Source organism: Aegilops tauschii, chromosome 4, assembly GCF_002575655.3.
Source record: "Aegilops tauschii subsp. strangulata cultivar AL8/78 chromosome 4, Aet v6.0, whole genome shotgun sequence".
Taxonomy (NCBI): Eukaryota; Viridiplantae; Streptophyta; class Magnoliopsida; order Poales; family Poaceae; genus Aegilops; species Aegilops tauschii.
The window spans coordinates 308,053,104-308,066,055 of NC_053038.3; the positions used below are offsets into that span (position 1 = coordinate 308,053,104).

Below are 12,952 nucleotides of genomic sequence, written 5' to 3' on the forward strand. Positions count from 1 at the left end.
ATGATTATTGTTTTATGTTTGATTTGAATAATTCAGTTTGTTTTCGATTGTTGAATTATGCTGGATTTGATTTTTGCGGGCTGATGATATGCGGGATGCAGCGGCGCAAAGAGCAGACCCCGCATAGCTGACCCGTAAAATAGCATATTTCGCGAATATGCATTTTTACCGATCCATTTAGGGGTCTGCATCTGTGCCAGCCCGAGTCGGCCCGTAAAAACTGTTTTGCACGAACTGCAAGCGTTTTGCGGGTCGGCGGGATGCGGGTCTGCTAGAGTTGCTCTAAGCATCGCATTGGTTCCGTAGATTTTTCAGAAGAAAAGAGAGAGACAGAGGGAAAAAAAACGATGGCAGGCCTGGCTCACCAATTGACGGGTAGAGAGGATCCTGGTTCCCCAAAGCGGTTGTTCCCCATTCTTAAACCTTCCACGACCCTCTCCTCCCTTCCGGCCTGCTTCCACTCTTCTCCGTCAGGATTTCGTTCCAGAAATCGAAAGATGAAGATCATTCCGGTGGCTTGCTTGGAGGATAACTATGCCTACCTGTACGAATCTTGAATCTTGCTTCTTTTCTTGCTTAGCTTCTGCTCGGAGATCCGTTTGAGATCCTGTTTATTCTCTTTTCAAGGATCGTTGACGAGAGCACCAAGGCGGCGGCGGCCGTCGACCCGGTGGAGCCGGAGAAGGTGCTGGCGGCGGCCAGCGAGGTCGGCGCCTACATCGACTGCGTCCTCACCACCCACCACCACTGGTACGCCATCCATCCCATCCCATCCCAGCCTAGTAATTCATCGGCTTATTACTTCCCTTGGTTGCTAAGAGGGCCACTACTTTCTAGAATAGGGATGTGCTCTGCTTCGTGCTTCTATAGTTCTTGCAGAACAAACCAAGTATAATTGCAAAAACGTCACTCGTGCAATCATGCTACATGTTCTTATAAAACTCGAAGATAGAGATTGAGAAATGGAAAAGGAAAGATAAAGCTAATAGCTTGATGCTCTTATTGCTCTGAGGATAACTACAAGGTGAATTAGGGATGTAAACGGAGCAGAAATTCAGTCCGCCCAACACCTTGTCTTCGGCCGCCCCTTCGCCGTCTCCTTCTGGACCAAGCTGGGCGTCCTGCTCCTCGGCGCGTCGGTCAAGTTGCTGCACCTGCAGGACGTCTCTCCGGCCATCGGTTGACACCTTCCTGTTGCTGTGTTGCTGGCACTTGTGGAAGCATCGGAACGGTGTGGTGTTCCGTGGCCTGCGGCCATCTCTTTCGCTTCTCCTCAAGTGCTGCCGCGAGGACGCTGCTCTGTGGCGTGGAAGGCTGAAGAGTGATAGACAGGGAGACGCCGACTCGTGGCTGATCGCCCTTGCAGCTTACCTTGTGCTCTGTCAACCCCGTGCTGTTGCTGAAATCCCCCCCCCCCCCCCCCCCCCACCCCCCAAAAAAAATCTCTCTGCCTGTTGTCTCTCCCAAAATGATGTAAACATTCTGCCCCCACGGGGCTTGCCCCTGTTCTTTTAATGAAATGTTCAGGTGGGACACCCCCGCCCCCCTGAAAATTCAAAAAGAAAACAAAGCGGAAACGGAAACGGAAACAGACAGAACTGAGTGTTGCCGCATTTGTTTTCATTTTTTTTTCCGGAAGTGGAAACGAATACGGAAAGAGATACTACCGGTAATGAATACGGTGCGGGCGCTGATACAAATACTATGTTCGCCGGAACTAAAAGACCCGTTGAACGATTTCGAAAAACACAAGCAAACTAACAAGCTATTCCAGTTTATATGACTACAACGTCTTTTGATGATCTCCTAAACCAGCCGCACTACATGGAGGCGCCTGGACAGTGCAGCGAAGATGGGCAGGAGGGTGTAGGCTGGTCTGCTGGGGATAGTGACACGTATAAGGAGACTACATTAGGTATTAGCGATCTGGATGTTGGGCCACAACATGTGTTTTATTGAGTGCTGGACTGAGCCACATAATAGCCATGGAGAAACGGAAAGTTCCGTATTTACGGAAATGGAATTTCTGCCGGAAAACGCCGTTTCGTTCCGCGTAAGAAATTCCATTTCCGTTTCCATTCCACAATATTTCGTTTACGTATTTCTTCTCCATCACCGTTTTTCCATGGAAAATCCGGAAAGTTTCCACTCCGTTTTCATGCCTAAGGGGAACAGAATATTAGTATGTGCTAAACCAACATATATTTGTACTCATTAGCAATCATGTAGAGAATGATACAAAGTAGAATCATACATAAGAAATGGCTGAAGAGAAATGAAGTAATAAATTACACAATGATGAAAGAGCTATGTGGGCACTCCACTGAATATGCAGTCTAAGTAATTGGTGTATTCCATTCATACTACATGTGGCGTTTCTAATACAAATAAAGACTGATGAAGAAAACATTTTGATGCTTTCAAGGTAGCTATCTGGCAGTAGGTAGAAAATAAGTAGTACCCCCTTCGTCCCACAATAAAGACGTTTTTGCAAGCTGTGTTAGCTTGCAAAAACATCTTATATTACGGGATGGAGAGAGTACTCAATATGTGCTAAAAGGTGTTATTGGAACTATCTAGGGAGCTGGTAATGATGATTTACTTCATATGTGCTATAATCGTCAGGTATTGTTGCAATCATGTAGTGAGCTGGTAATGATTATTTATGGTTCTAGGGATCATGCTGGTGGCAATGAGAAGATGAGGCTGCTGGTGCCAGGGATTAAGGTCTATGGGGGATCCATGGACAATGTTAAAGGCTGCACTGATCAGGTGGAAAACGGAACTAAGTTATCCATTGGGAAGGAAATTGACATACTGTGCCTACATACGCCATGGTATGAGTTGTTACCTTCTTGCCATGTAACATAGTTCTCACCTCCTCATTAGTTTTCTTATATGATTAGTATGGTTTCTATTTTCTGTATCACGTAAGCTTTAAAAGATAAGAAATAAAACCTTTTTGTGTATAAGGACACTGAATTATTTACAGATGTGCATCCGCTTGAATAAATAAATCATATAATAGCACAACTACTTCATGGATTTTGCTAGTATTACTGATTTGAATGGTGTTGGAACCTTTTGTATGTTTGCTCTGTGAATTATCAACTTTGTTATTTTCTTGATTTGGTGGTCCTTACCCTTTTTATATTTCCAACAGTCATACAAAAGGTCATATTAGCTACTACGTTACTAGCAAAGAGGAGGAAGACCCAGCAGTATTTACTGGAGACACCTTGGTTAGTATACACATCACATAATAATTGCTCTTCTCCATGTTAAATACCTGACCATTTTTTGAAGCGCAGTTCATTGCTGGCTGTGGGAGGTTTTTCGAGGGTACGGCAGAGCAAATGTACCAGTCCCTTTGTGTTACACTGGGCTCGCTGCCTAAGTCAACTCGTGTTTACTGTGGCCATGAGGCAAGTTTCTTAGCTCTTTCTGGAATAACAGGCCTTCATTTTTGACAAATATGAATCTTCAGTGAAACTTATATACTCAAAAGTGTAGCAGATATATTCCTTAATTATTTGTTCGGTTCTGTGTGTTTCTGTTACATGTGTTCAACATCGACAAGTGGTAGTTTAGCTATCATGCCACTCTCTACATCCTCTATGCTATTCCCTTGATTGTTTTGGCCTCCTTTTAAACTTGAGTTATAGAAGATGACGTATGCTTTAGATTCTGGATGCATGTGAAAACATGAATTCTGAATGAGGTTAGCATACGGATCCTTAACTAAAATATAATATCTTATACATTTTCTGTCTGGCTCAAATTGTTGCAATCTGGCTTCCTATGTTATGTAAAAAGTGTTCATGTTACAGTGTCACACTATTCTTTCTAAAAAACATCCTGAAAACACCTTTGCTGTTAACTCCATGTGTGCGCCCAACAATAATTTGTGTTATGTGTTGCTAATATGATATGCTTGAACAGATAAGTGATGTATACTCTGCTCTTATTATTTCATCGTGTCTCACAGTACACTGTAAAGAGCCTACAATTCATGCTGACAGTCGAGCCAGAGAACGAAAAAATGAAGCAGAAACTGGAATGGGCTCAAAAGCAGCGTGAAGCAAATCAACCGACGGTTCCCTCAACTATAGGAGATGAGCTTGAGATAAACACCTTCATGCGTGTTGATCTGCCTGAAATACAGGTCCGTAAAGCACACCCGCTAGTTACTATGCTTCTAGATGATACCATCTTCTGTAATTCGTAGCGCCAGTTTTAGATAGTAACTTGTCGCCTCACAAATAAGAACTAGCACATCAGGAGTCTCTTAATTTCAATTTTATTAGCTGTACAGTTTCAGTCGTTTCTTTTCTTCCTCACCAGTTTCTGCTCATCTGGTCTCTTTGGTTTTTCCGTTGCATTGTACTCTTGCGCCATCTCAGACAGTTTCTTGTAACACAAACGGCACACATTTGGTGACTGTATCCTTGATTCTGCAGGCAAAATTTGGTGCCAAGTCGGCAGTTGAAGCGCTGAGGACGGTCAGGAACATCAAGGATACCTGGAAAGGTTGATAAACGCAGCTGCCACTCATACTGTAGGTCCTGCTGCTGCTTCTTGTTTTAAGTTTGCGAGGCCTCTTAAAGTTGGCTGATGCAGTAATTGTTACAGTGTAGGTGGCGTTTACAGCCGTGCGATGCTTTGAGAGCTACGTACGTGTTAAGAAGATAATATGCCAGTGTTTCCTTTAAGAAAAACATAAGAGAAAGGAGTCCAGTCTGCTAATATGCTTTGGTATCAATCAGAATACAACTGTTGTGGCATGTTAATTACTACTGGTATGTTATTTCTTGGCAAAACAAACAAAAACTATGTTGGCCTGTGGCAGAATGTCTTGTGTATATCTGAAGTCTGTGATGGTTGGAACTCGCATACATTTGATTATGAGCAACCTCGGTGCTAGTTGCAATTATGTATGATAAACTATGTTTGACTAAGTTTAGATAGAAAAGAGATGCTAGTTGCAATTATTCTAAAATAATACTATCATTTCCCGCTGACTTTGAGCGATACAATGGGAGTTGAGGACACGACACAAAATGTACGGAGTGAACTTGCTGGAGCTGGGTTCGTCCTTCATTCTCGTCTCTTCTCTCCAGGAGATTTCGACTTCACTGTGAACGGCTGGGCAGAAGAGGCGGCGAACTGGCTGAAGCCCAGCCGGCTGAGGGGCAACTTGGGCGGAGCGAATGGTCCGAAAGTGGCAGCGGGGTCGCCTGCGTCACTTGTCTGCGGCGCTTCTGTGATGGTGACCTTTGCGTCCTTGGCAGCTTTGGTCACCTTGGAGCTGTCCTCAGAGGCCGTGTAACCAAACATGTGCTTGGCTCTCTCCAAGAAGGCGGGCGTGCCCATCAGCATCACGAGGCTGAGCAGGTCGTCCGTCCCCGGCTTGCAATCCGGAAAAGGCCGCTCGCCACCGGCCGCCGGTGACGTCGCGGCACTTGAGGGGTAGTAGGTGCCGGCGTTGGGGGCGAAACCGTTCCAGTAGGACGCCGGCGAGGGGTTGTGCCTGCCCCGAGTGTCACATTCGAGGATCTTGAACTCGGTGGCCAGCCTTGCCTTGAGCCCTGCGTCCCGCACGAAGCGCCGGAGGCTTTCCTGGTACGTGTGCCCCCCCTGCACCTGCAGATGTTGCTGCACCAAAACTTTGCTTCAGTTTCCACGCACACGCATGCATCCATGATTGTTACTCCTATAGTTGAGAGGCTTTTATTTTACATACATAAACAACGGTAGCTTGCCCATCTCGGAAGGCAGGCGGCGGCGGCGTCACCGGCGTTGCCCGACCAGCGCCATCGTTGTAAGTGAGCCTCCTTTTGAGCTCCCTGGCGCCACCAGGTTCCGTTGTCGCTGCTGCGAACCCTGTGGCCAGCGCCATCACGTCAGCATTCACCAATGGTCTCTTTGGATGTGCATTGGATCGATGTCGTCTCCTCGACTCATTACCTTTTCTTGCTCTCTTTACCGGCGATGGCGTGCTTCTGACTCCTCCCTTGCCGATCCGGTGTTTCTTCTCGCCGACGCCGACGCCGGCGGCCTTCTTCTTCAGCGGCGTGATGCTGTGCCGCTGCTGTGCAGGTGTAACGGCAGCATCGCCGCCTTGTTGATCTCTCGCTGCCTTGCTGGGCCCAGCGTCGAGTTGCTTGTGACGCCACGCCAGGAGGTCCGACTCGGAGTACATCCGGTTCTTCTTGAGGGACAGGAAAACCTGCTTGGCTTGATCCAGCAACGCCACGGCCTGAGCCAAAAACAAACATTCATTCATTCTGGCATGCATGCAACGTATAGTATGGTTGGTTAATTGAGGAGGAATGAACGACCGATTAACCTCTTTGTAAGGTATGGTGTCCTGGCTGTTTATGGACATTGCTTTCTGGAACACCATGTACACATCCTTCTGCACATGAAGATCATGGAACCAAATCTTCATTTCTCTATCCATCTATCCATCCATCCATCCATCCATGATCCATCTATAAATAAAGAAAGAAAGAAAAGAAACAACAGGAACAATGAATGAGACGGGCTGACCTCGAATTGCTCCAGTGTCTTGTACGTGCCATCTGTGTTCTTCTGCCTTAACGTCGCAAAATCGCCGGGCCTCTCTACCCGTTCCGCGCAATCACCCACCTGCACCACCATGTCAAGATGAAACAAGAAATGTGTCAACGTTTCCATCTATAAATCGTGTGGGGAAATTTCAGACGTGTCTTGTTCATGCGTGCATGCTTTACCTGGATGTCATCCGGCATCGCGAACAACTCGAGTCCGTCTCTCCTGCAACAGGACAAAGAAAGCGCATGTAAAAAAAACCTTCCAGGTTCGCGCTTGTGCTCCCGATGCTTCCACAGGACACCAACAAGAAAGATATGCTAGAGCATAGTTGCCTGGTCCGTTTCTTTAGCCCAGCCACATGATTTCCACAATTTCTCTTTTTTGCTCTTCACATAAGTTCCATCCAATGGCTATGTTTGGCCTTATCCCCCTAAACCCTTAACTTTCTATATTTCCTGTCCTCGTCATTCAGCTCTCCGGTTGCCACCGTCGCCCTCTTCTCCCAATATCCGATCGCTTTCTCATTGTCGCCGCATCATTTGCTCCTCAACCCTCTCTTTGACCCCACCCATCCCATAGCTAGTTGCGCTGCCCCCTTCCCCACTTCACCCTCCTCTCTACATGCCCCCCCCCCCCCCCCCCCCCCCCCCCTTTCCGCACACGCACACAAACATCTCTCTGTCCAGGTGGCGGCAGCTCTTCTCCCGCGCCAATGCCCCCTGCCCCAGGCCTCTCTTCATGGCCATCTCCTTCCTTAGCGCCGGTTATGAGCTCCACCTCATGCCACTAGAGAGGAGGAGGAAGAAGCAAGGTGATTTAAATTTAAGAAAATTCCAGTCACATGAGCTCTATTCAAACCGAAAGGGGTCTTGCTATAGCACAATTGCATTTTCTTCTTCTTAAAATCCTAGTAACCTCCTTTAGCCGCATGCTTTCCATCCAATGGTTATAATTCGTCTTCGTCACCTAACCCTAACTTTCCTTATCACATCCTCGTCTTCTAGCTCTCTTGCCGCCGCCCTTTCCTCCCCTATCCACGGCCACTCTCTCATCAACGCAACCTCGCTTGTGATGTAGCAAAACCGGAAAAGAAAAGATATACACATAGTCCCAAGCTTACAGCTCCAGCATGTTGAGAATGTAGTTGATGATCTGCTCCGACGTCGCGCCCTTGCCTGATATGTTATCTGAAACAAAATTAACTGGATTCACGCATGCACACACAGGCAGCATCAGAAAACGAGGCGGTGATCACGTACCGGTATATGCCGCATCGATCTCTTGGCCACACGAAGCTTCTCCCTGCAACTTCTGAAGAAAGATGTAGATGAATGAACAGATCAACCGGGAGGGAGAAAACAAATTCATAGCTTTGATGGAAATTTTTACCTGGACTTCGTCATTCCTTTTTCTCTTCCCTTGCGCGGCGCAGGAGAAGCTATTCCGGATGATGTGCCAGGGATCTAGGATGCAGCCACCATCCTTGTCATCATTCTTCTGCTCCTCGAGCTTGAGCAACCTGGCGCTTCGCCTCTTCCCTTTTCCAGACATGGATCTCTTCTTTGCAGGCATCTTCTTCTTGTTGGTTTCTTCTTCCTTCATGGTCGTTGTATCCAATAAACAACAAGAGGAATAGGTGATGTGAGCCTGAGATGCGCTATAACTTATGTACCATGCTACTGTAGTTACTTTTCCAGCATGTATGTATGGCCCTGTAAATCTTTGAATGCTGTTCCTGACATGGAAATTTTTATTTTACGTGGGCGCTTTAAAGGGTTGCCAATCCTGTTTGACAGATTGTGAATATAGCAGCAATTGCATTGAAACGGAAACAATCTGGAGTTTGCCTCTGAAATCATCTTAGAATGGCTCAGCCAGTTACAGCTTGGCTGTAAAAGCTTGTGCCCGCGTGTTGCCAACTTACCATTAGTAGCTGCTTCCCATATGTGAACACTTACCTTCTGCAATCTGAAATTAATCCTTGTACATTGTGTAGCACGCAAAAGAATCTGGTTAGAGCACAACAGGCGCGTAACCGCGCGACGCGCTAAACTATTTTTAGTGCCGAAATAGCCTTTTTTTGCTCGTAGCAGGAGCAGGCGCCGCAAAATATGGCGCGGCGCTATAGCTCCAGCAGGCGCGCTAAATTTACACAGCGCGCCCCTAGCACAAACACCATTTCGCACTCAAAATAGAACCAAGAAGATCGAACACACACAAAATAAATCAACAATAAATAGTTCAATTTATTACAACTCAAACAAATAGTTTATCTTTCAGCACAACAAATAGTTCACCAAATTCATCTACAAAATATAAAGTTGAAGCAATACATACCTTGCAAGCGTTTTGTCAAACACCTTGTGGGCGTCGAGCTGCAAATGGCCGTCGGGCGCTGTTCGTCGAAGGAATGGTGTGCTGGAGGGGCGGCGGCGAGGAGAGGAGGTGGAGAAAGCAGCAGCGGCACGCGGGGATAGGCGAGGGAAGCGCCAACGGGTCACCGGAGCGAATGGGGAAGGTGCGGGCGGCGGCGAGGAGAGGAGGTGGAGGAAGTAGCGGCGGCGTGCGGGGATAGGCAGGGGAAGCGCCGACGGGTCACCGAAGCGAATGGGGAAGGTGCCGGCGGCGGCGCCAGCGCCTGGAGGTCTCAGATCTGGCGATTGGTGAAGTCGTGCGTGAATCGTCGCTGTCCAGCGCGCGGGGGCGGGCGCAGCAAATACACCGCGCGCGGTGCCGTTTCCTTCCGCGCGCGCGATTATTGCGCGGCTGCTGGAGCGCCCGTTTCGGCTACGCGCGCGCAAAAGAGCGGCTTTTTTCAGCGCGCGACTAAGATAACGTACCTGTGACGCCCAAATCTCCTACGGTCCGAACATTTTTAGGCCACCAACACAGCCGTTCAAATTGGGCCTGATCGATCCGGGCATTGAAATCCCCCAACCCCAAATCGGGGAGGGAGTCCAGATGTCCGCCATTTCAGACTTGACACCCTGGTACCGTCCAAAACCCTGCACAGCATACTGCTCCGCCTACCTGCATTGATGCCCGGCAGGCCGACGACCCCCTCCCCCCCCCCCCCCCCCGCTAAACCCTAGTCCACCCATTTCCTCGTCCTCACACGTCTGCGCCGCTATCACGCTCCTCCCCTCGCAATGTCCTCCCTACCTTCGCCACGCAAGATCAAGTGGTCATGTCTCTCACGACACTACACTGCCGCCGCCACCAAGAGAGAGAGGAGGCGTCCAACGCTCGTGTGGCTGCCTAAGAAAAAAGGAGGCGCTCGCCGCCCCTCACTCCATGCGGATTTAGACCGTGTTCGGAATCCATCTCATCCTGAAGCAGCACAAAGTTTGTGGAGGAGCAACTCCACCTTGCTGCTACAATGTGTACAACACAAGTGTTGAAGGAACAGCTTCAACGTGCTGCGCTAGATATCGCTCTAGAGGCGAATGTAGGTTGATAGGGCAGCAAGAGTTCAATCCAGAACTCCTAGGGCACAAGATCTACTCCAAGATCTTAGATAAGAACAACAAGTTCTATTATAGGTAGGGGTACATAGTCTGCCTCTAAAGTAGAGGCGATGACCTCTATTTATAGGGCTTTGGGAAGCCTTCACATACTTCTACTTATAGCTGGAATACTCTAGAAAACATTATGTAAGTTTCACCATTCTACTCAACTACTCACAACTAGAAGACTCTAGAAAACAATAGGTAGGATAGAAAAGAAAAGGAAAGAAATACTACACTAGAGTGGAAGCATCTAGAAGTAGCCAAACAGATCTGGCATGTGTTTTCTTTCTTCTCATCTAGTGTTCCTCATCATTCTCCCTTGGTTGTTTGGAACTCGCCCTCGAGTTATCTTCATAGAGCGCTTCTTCTGGATGGTAGAGAGTCAAGTCCGCAACATTGAAAGTGTTGGAGATACCCATGTCACTTGGAAGATCTATCACATAAGCATTATCATTTATCTTCCTCATGATAGAGAAGGGCCCATACCTTCGCTACCTAACTTTTCCTTTAACACCTAAAGGCAGCCTCTCTTTTCGGAGGTAGACCATCACCTTATCACCGACTTGGAATGATTTTGGCCTCTTTTTGCAATCAGCTAGTTGTTTATATTTCTGATTTTGTGCTTCCAAAGCGCCGCGAATCTCTTCAAATAACTCGGTGTAATTATCAGCAAAGGACAATGATGATTTTGAGTTTCCCCTTGATGGCAGCTTCACCAGGTCCACCACATGTGTTGGAACTTTAGTGTAGACAATGGAAAAAGGGCTCCTTCCTGTGGATCTATGCTTGGAGTTATTGTAGGAGAACTCTGCAAGAGATAAAGCCAAATCCCATTGCCCCTTTCTTTCTGCACAAATGCAATGGATCAGATTACCCAAAAACTTGTTCACCACTTCCGTTTGTCCATCTGTTTGTGGATGAGCAGTGCTAGAAAATTTCAATTCAGTGTTGAATTGCTTCCACAAAGTGAGCCAAAATGCAGCAAGAAACTTGCTATCACGGTCTGAGACAATGGACCTTGGAACTCCATGAAGTCTAACCACTTCTCGAAAGAATAGGTTTGCCACATGATGAGCATCCGTTGTCTTGCGGCATGGGATGAAATGAGCCATCTTAGAGAATCTATCCACGACCACAAATACAGCATCACTTCCTCGTCTTGTTCTTGGCAAGCCCAAGACGAAGTCCATAGAAATGTCCTCCCATGGAGCAACAGGAACAGGCAAAGGCATGTATAACCCTGTGTTCTGGACTTGGCCTCTGCAGGTCTGACATACGGGGCACCGTTGAACGAACTTTCCAGCATCTCTCTTTAGTTGTGGCCAAAAGTAGCGAGCTTCCAGGTTAGCGATAGTCTTGTCCCGTCCAACATGGCCACTAAGATCACTTGAATGGAGCTCTCTGACCAGCTTGTCACGTAGAGAACTTCTTGGAATGCACAAACGATCATTTTTGAAGAGATATCCATCTTGCATCAAATAGTCATCACCTAATGGTTGGCCCCTTGCGTGCTTTACCCAAACATGGCCAAAGTCTTCGTCACCCTCATACAACTCCTTTATTTGACCCATGGCCGGAAGTTCAGCTTCAAAAGAAGTCAAGAGGCATGCACGACGACTCAAAGCATCGGCCACTCTGTTAGTTATTCCAGATTTATGCACGATGAGATAGTTAAACCTCTCAAGATATGTTGCCCATCTTGCTAGCATGCGGTCAACATGCTTTTGATTTCTAAAATGCTTCAAGGATTGATGGTCGCTATAAACAATGAACTCTTTAGGCAGCAAATAGACTTCCCAAGTTTTCAACGCTCTGAAAACGACATATAATTCTTGCTGATAGGTACTCCATTTCTGTCTAGCTTCACTTAACTTCTCACTAAAGAAAGCAATGGGCTTCCTTTCTTGAGATAGGACAGCTTCAATGCCTACTCCACTTGCATCACACTCCAACTCAAAAGTCTTGTTAAAATCAGGTAGTACCAAGACAGGAGCTTGTGATAGCTTTTGTTTAATCTCATTGAAGCTAGCTTCAGCCCATTAGAACTTTCCTTTCTTCAAACACTCGGTAATTGGTGCCATGATAGTGCTGAAATTTTTAACAAATCGCCTATAGAAAGTTGCAAGGCCATGAAAGCTTCTTACCTCAGAAATGGTCTTAGGAGTTGGCCATTCTCGGATTGCTTCAACCTTAAAATCATCAACACGAATGCCGTCACATGTTATGACGAATCCTAGGAAAAGAAGTTGTGTTTGCAGGAAAACACATTTCTTCAAGTTGACGTAGAGCTCATTTTCCCTTAGTACTTCTAGCACCTTCCGAATGTGATCAAAGTGTTCATCCTCATCCTTGCTATAGATCAAGATGTCATCGAAATAGACCACAACAAAGTGGGATAAGAAGGGTCTAAGGACTTGATTCATTAAGTGCATAAAGGTACTTGGTGCATTTGAGAGTCCAAATGGCATGACTAGCCATTCAAACAACCCTTCCTTTGTCTTGAAGGCGGTCTTCCATTCATCCCCGGGTCTTATACGGATTTGATGATATCCACTTCTTAAATATAGCTTTGTGAACACTCTTGCTCCACTAAGCTGATCCAACATATCATCCAGACGGGGAATAGGGAATCTATATCTTACGATGATCTTGTTAACGGCTCTACTGTCCGTACACATGCGCTAAGATCCATCTTTCTTTGGCACGAGTAGGGCTGGTACAACACATGGGCTAATACTTTCTCGAATGTGCCCCTTTTGCAACAATTCCTCCACTTTCTCCTTCAATATAGCATGCTCCTTTGGGCTCATTCGATAGTGTGGAAGATTAGGAAGACTTGCTCCCGGAATTAAGTCAATTCTATGTTG

At 46.8% G+C, this 12,952-nt stretch overlaps 2 protein-coding genes across 7 annotated transcripts; one reads left to right on the forward strand and one right to left on the reverse strand.

Annotated features, from left to right (window-relative positions):
• Positions 1 to 304: 304 nt before the first annotated feature.
• On the forward strand, positions 305 to 4,944 carry LOC109740596 (hydroxyacylglutathione hydrolase cytoplasmic). 2 transcript variants are annotated; one of them, XM_020299653.4, is made up of 8 exons: positions 305 to 544; positions 628 to 750; positions 2,676 to 2,837; positions 3,164 to 3,242; positions 3,312 to 3,425; positions 3,989 to 4,165; positions 4,461 to 4,562; positions 4,633 to 4,944. In XM_020299653.4, the coding sequence occupies exons 1-7, from the start codon at positions 348 to 350 to the stop codon at positions 4,533 to 4,535; spliced, it is 927 nt and encodes a 308-aa protein (XP_020155242.1). In that variant the 5' UTR covers positions 305 to 347; the 3' UTR covers positions 4,536 to 4,562; positions 4,633 to 4,944. The 2 variants fall into 2 exon arrangements, with proteins under 2 accessions (XP_020155242.1, XP_020155241.1); XM_020299652.4 differs by having other exon boundaries at positions 4,461 to 4,558.
• LOC109740595 (uncharacterized) lies at positions 4,844 to 9,043 on the reverse strand. Of its 5 annotated transcripts, none has more exons than XM_045227839.2 (9): positions 8,914 to 9,043; positions 7,836 to 8,172; positions 7,697 to 7,763; positions 6,756 to 6,798; positions 6,553 to 6,651; positions 6,350 to 6,463; positions 5,968 to 6,259; positions 5,744 to 5,883; positions 4,844 to 5,655 (listed from the first exon to the last, which is right to left on the reverse strand). In XM_045227839.2, the coding sequence occupies exons 2-9, from the start codon at positions 8,146 to 8,148 to the stop codon at positions 5,098 to 5,100; spliced, it is 1,626 nt and encodes a 541-aa protein (XP_045083774.1). In that variant the 5' UTR covers positions 8,149 to 8,172; positions 8,914 to 9,043; the 3' UTR covers positions 4,844 to 5,097. The 5 variants fall into 5 exon arrangements, with proteins under 5 accessions (XP_045083774.1, XP_073352748.1, XP_045083776.1 ...); XM_073496647.1 differs by lacking the exon at positions 8,914 to 9,043 and having other exon boundaries at positions 6,350 to 6,418; positions 7,836 to 7,887; positions 7,966 to 8,332; XM_045227841.2 differs by lacking the exon at positions 8,914 to 9,043 and having other exon boundaries at positions 7,836 to 7,887; positions 7,966 to 8,332.
• Positions 9,044 to 12,952: the final 3,909 nt, after the last annotated feature.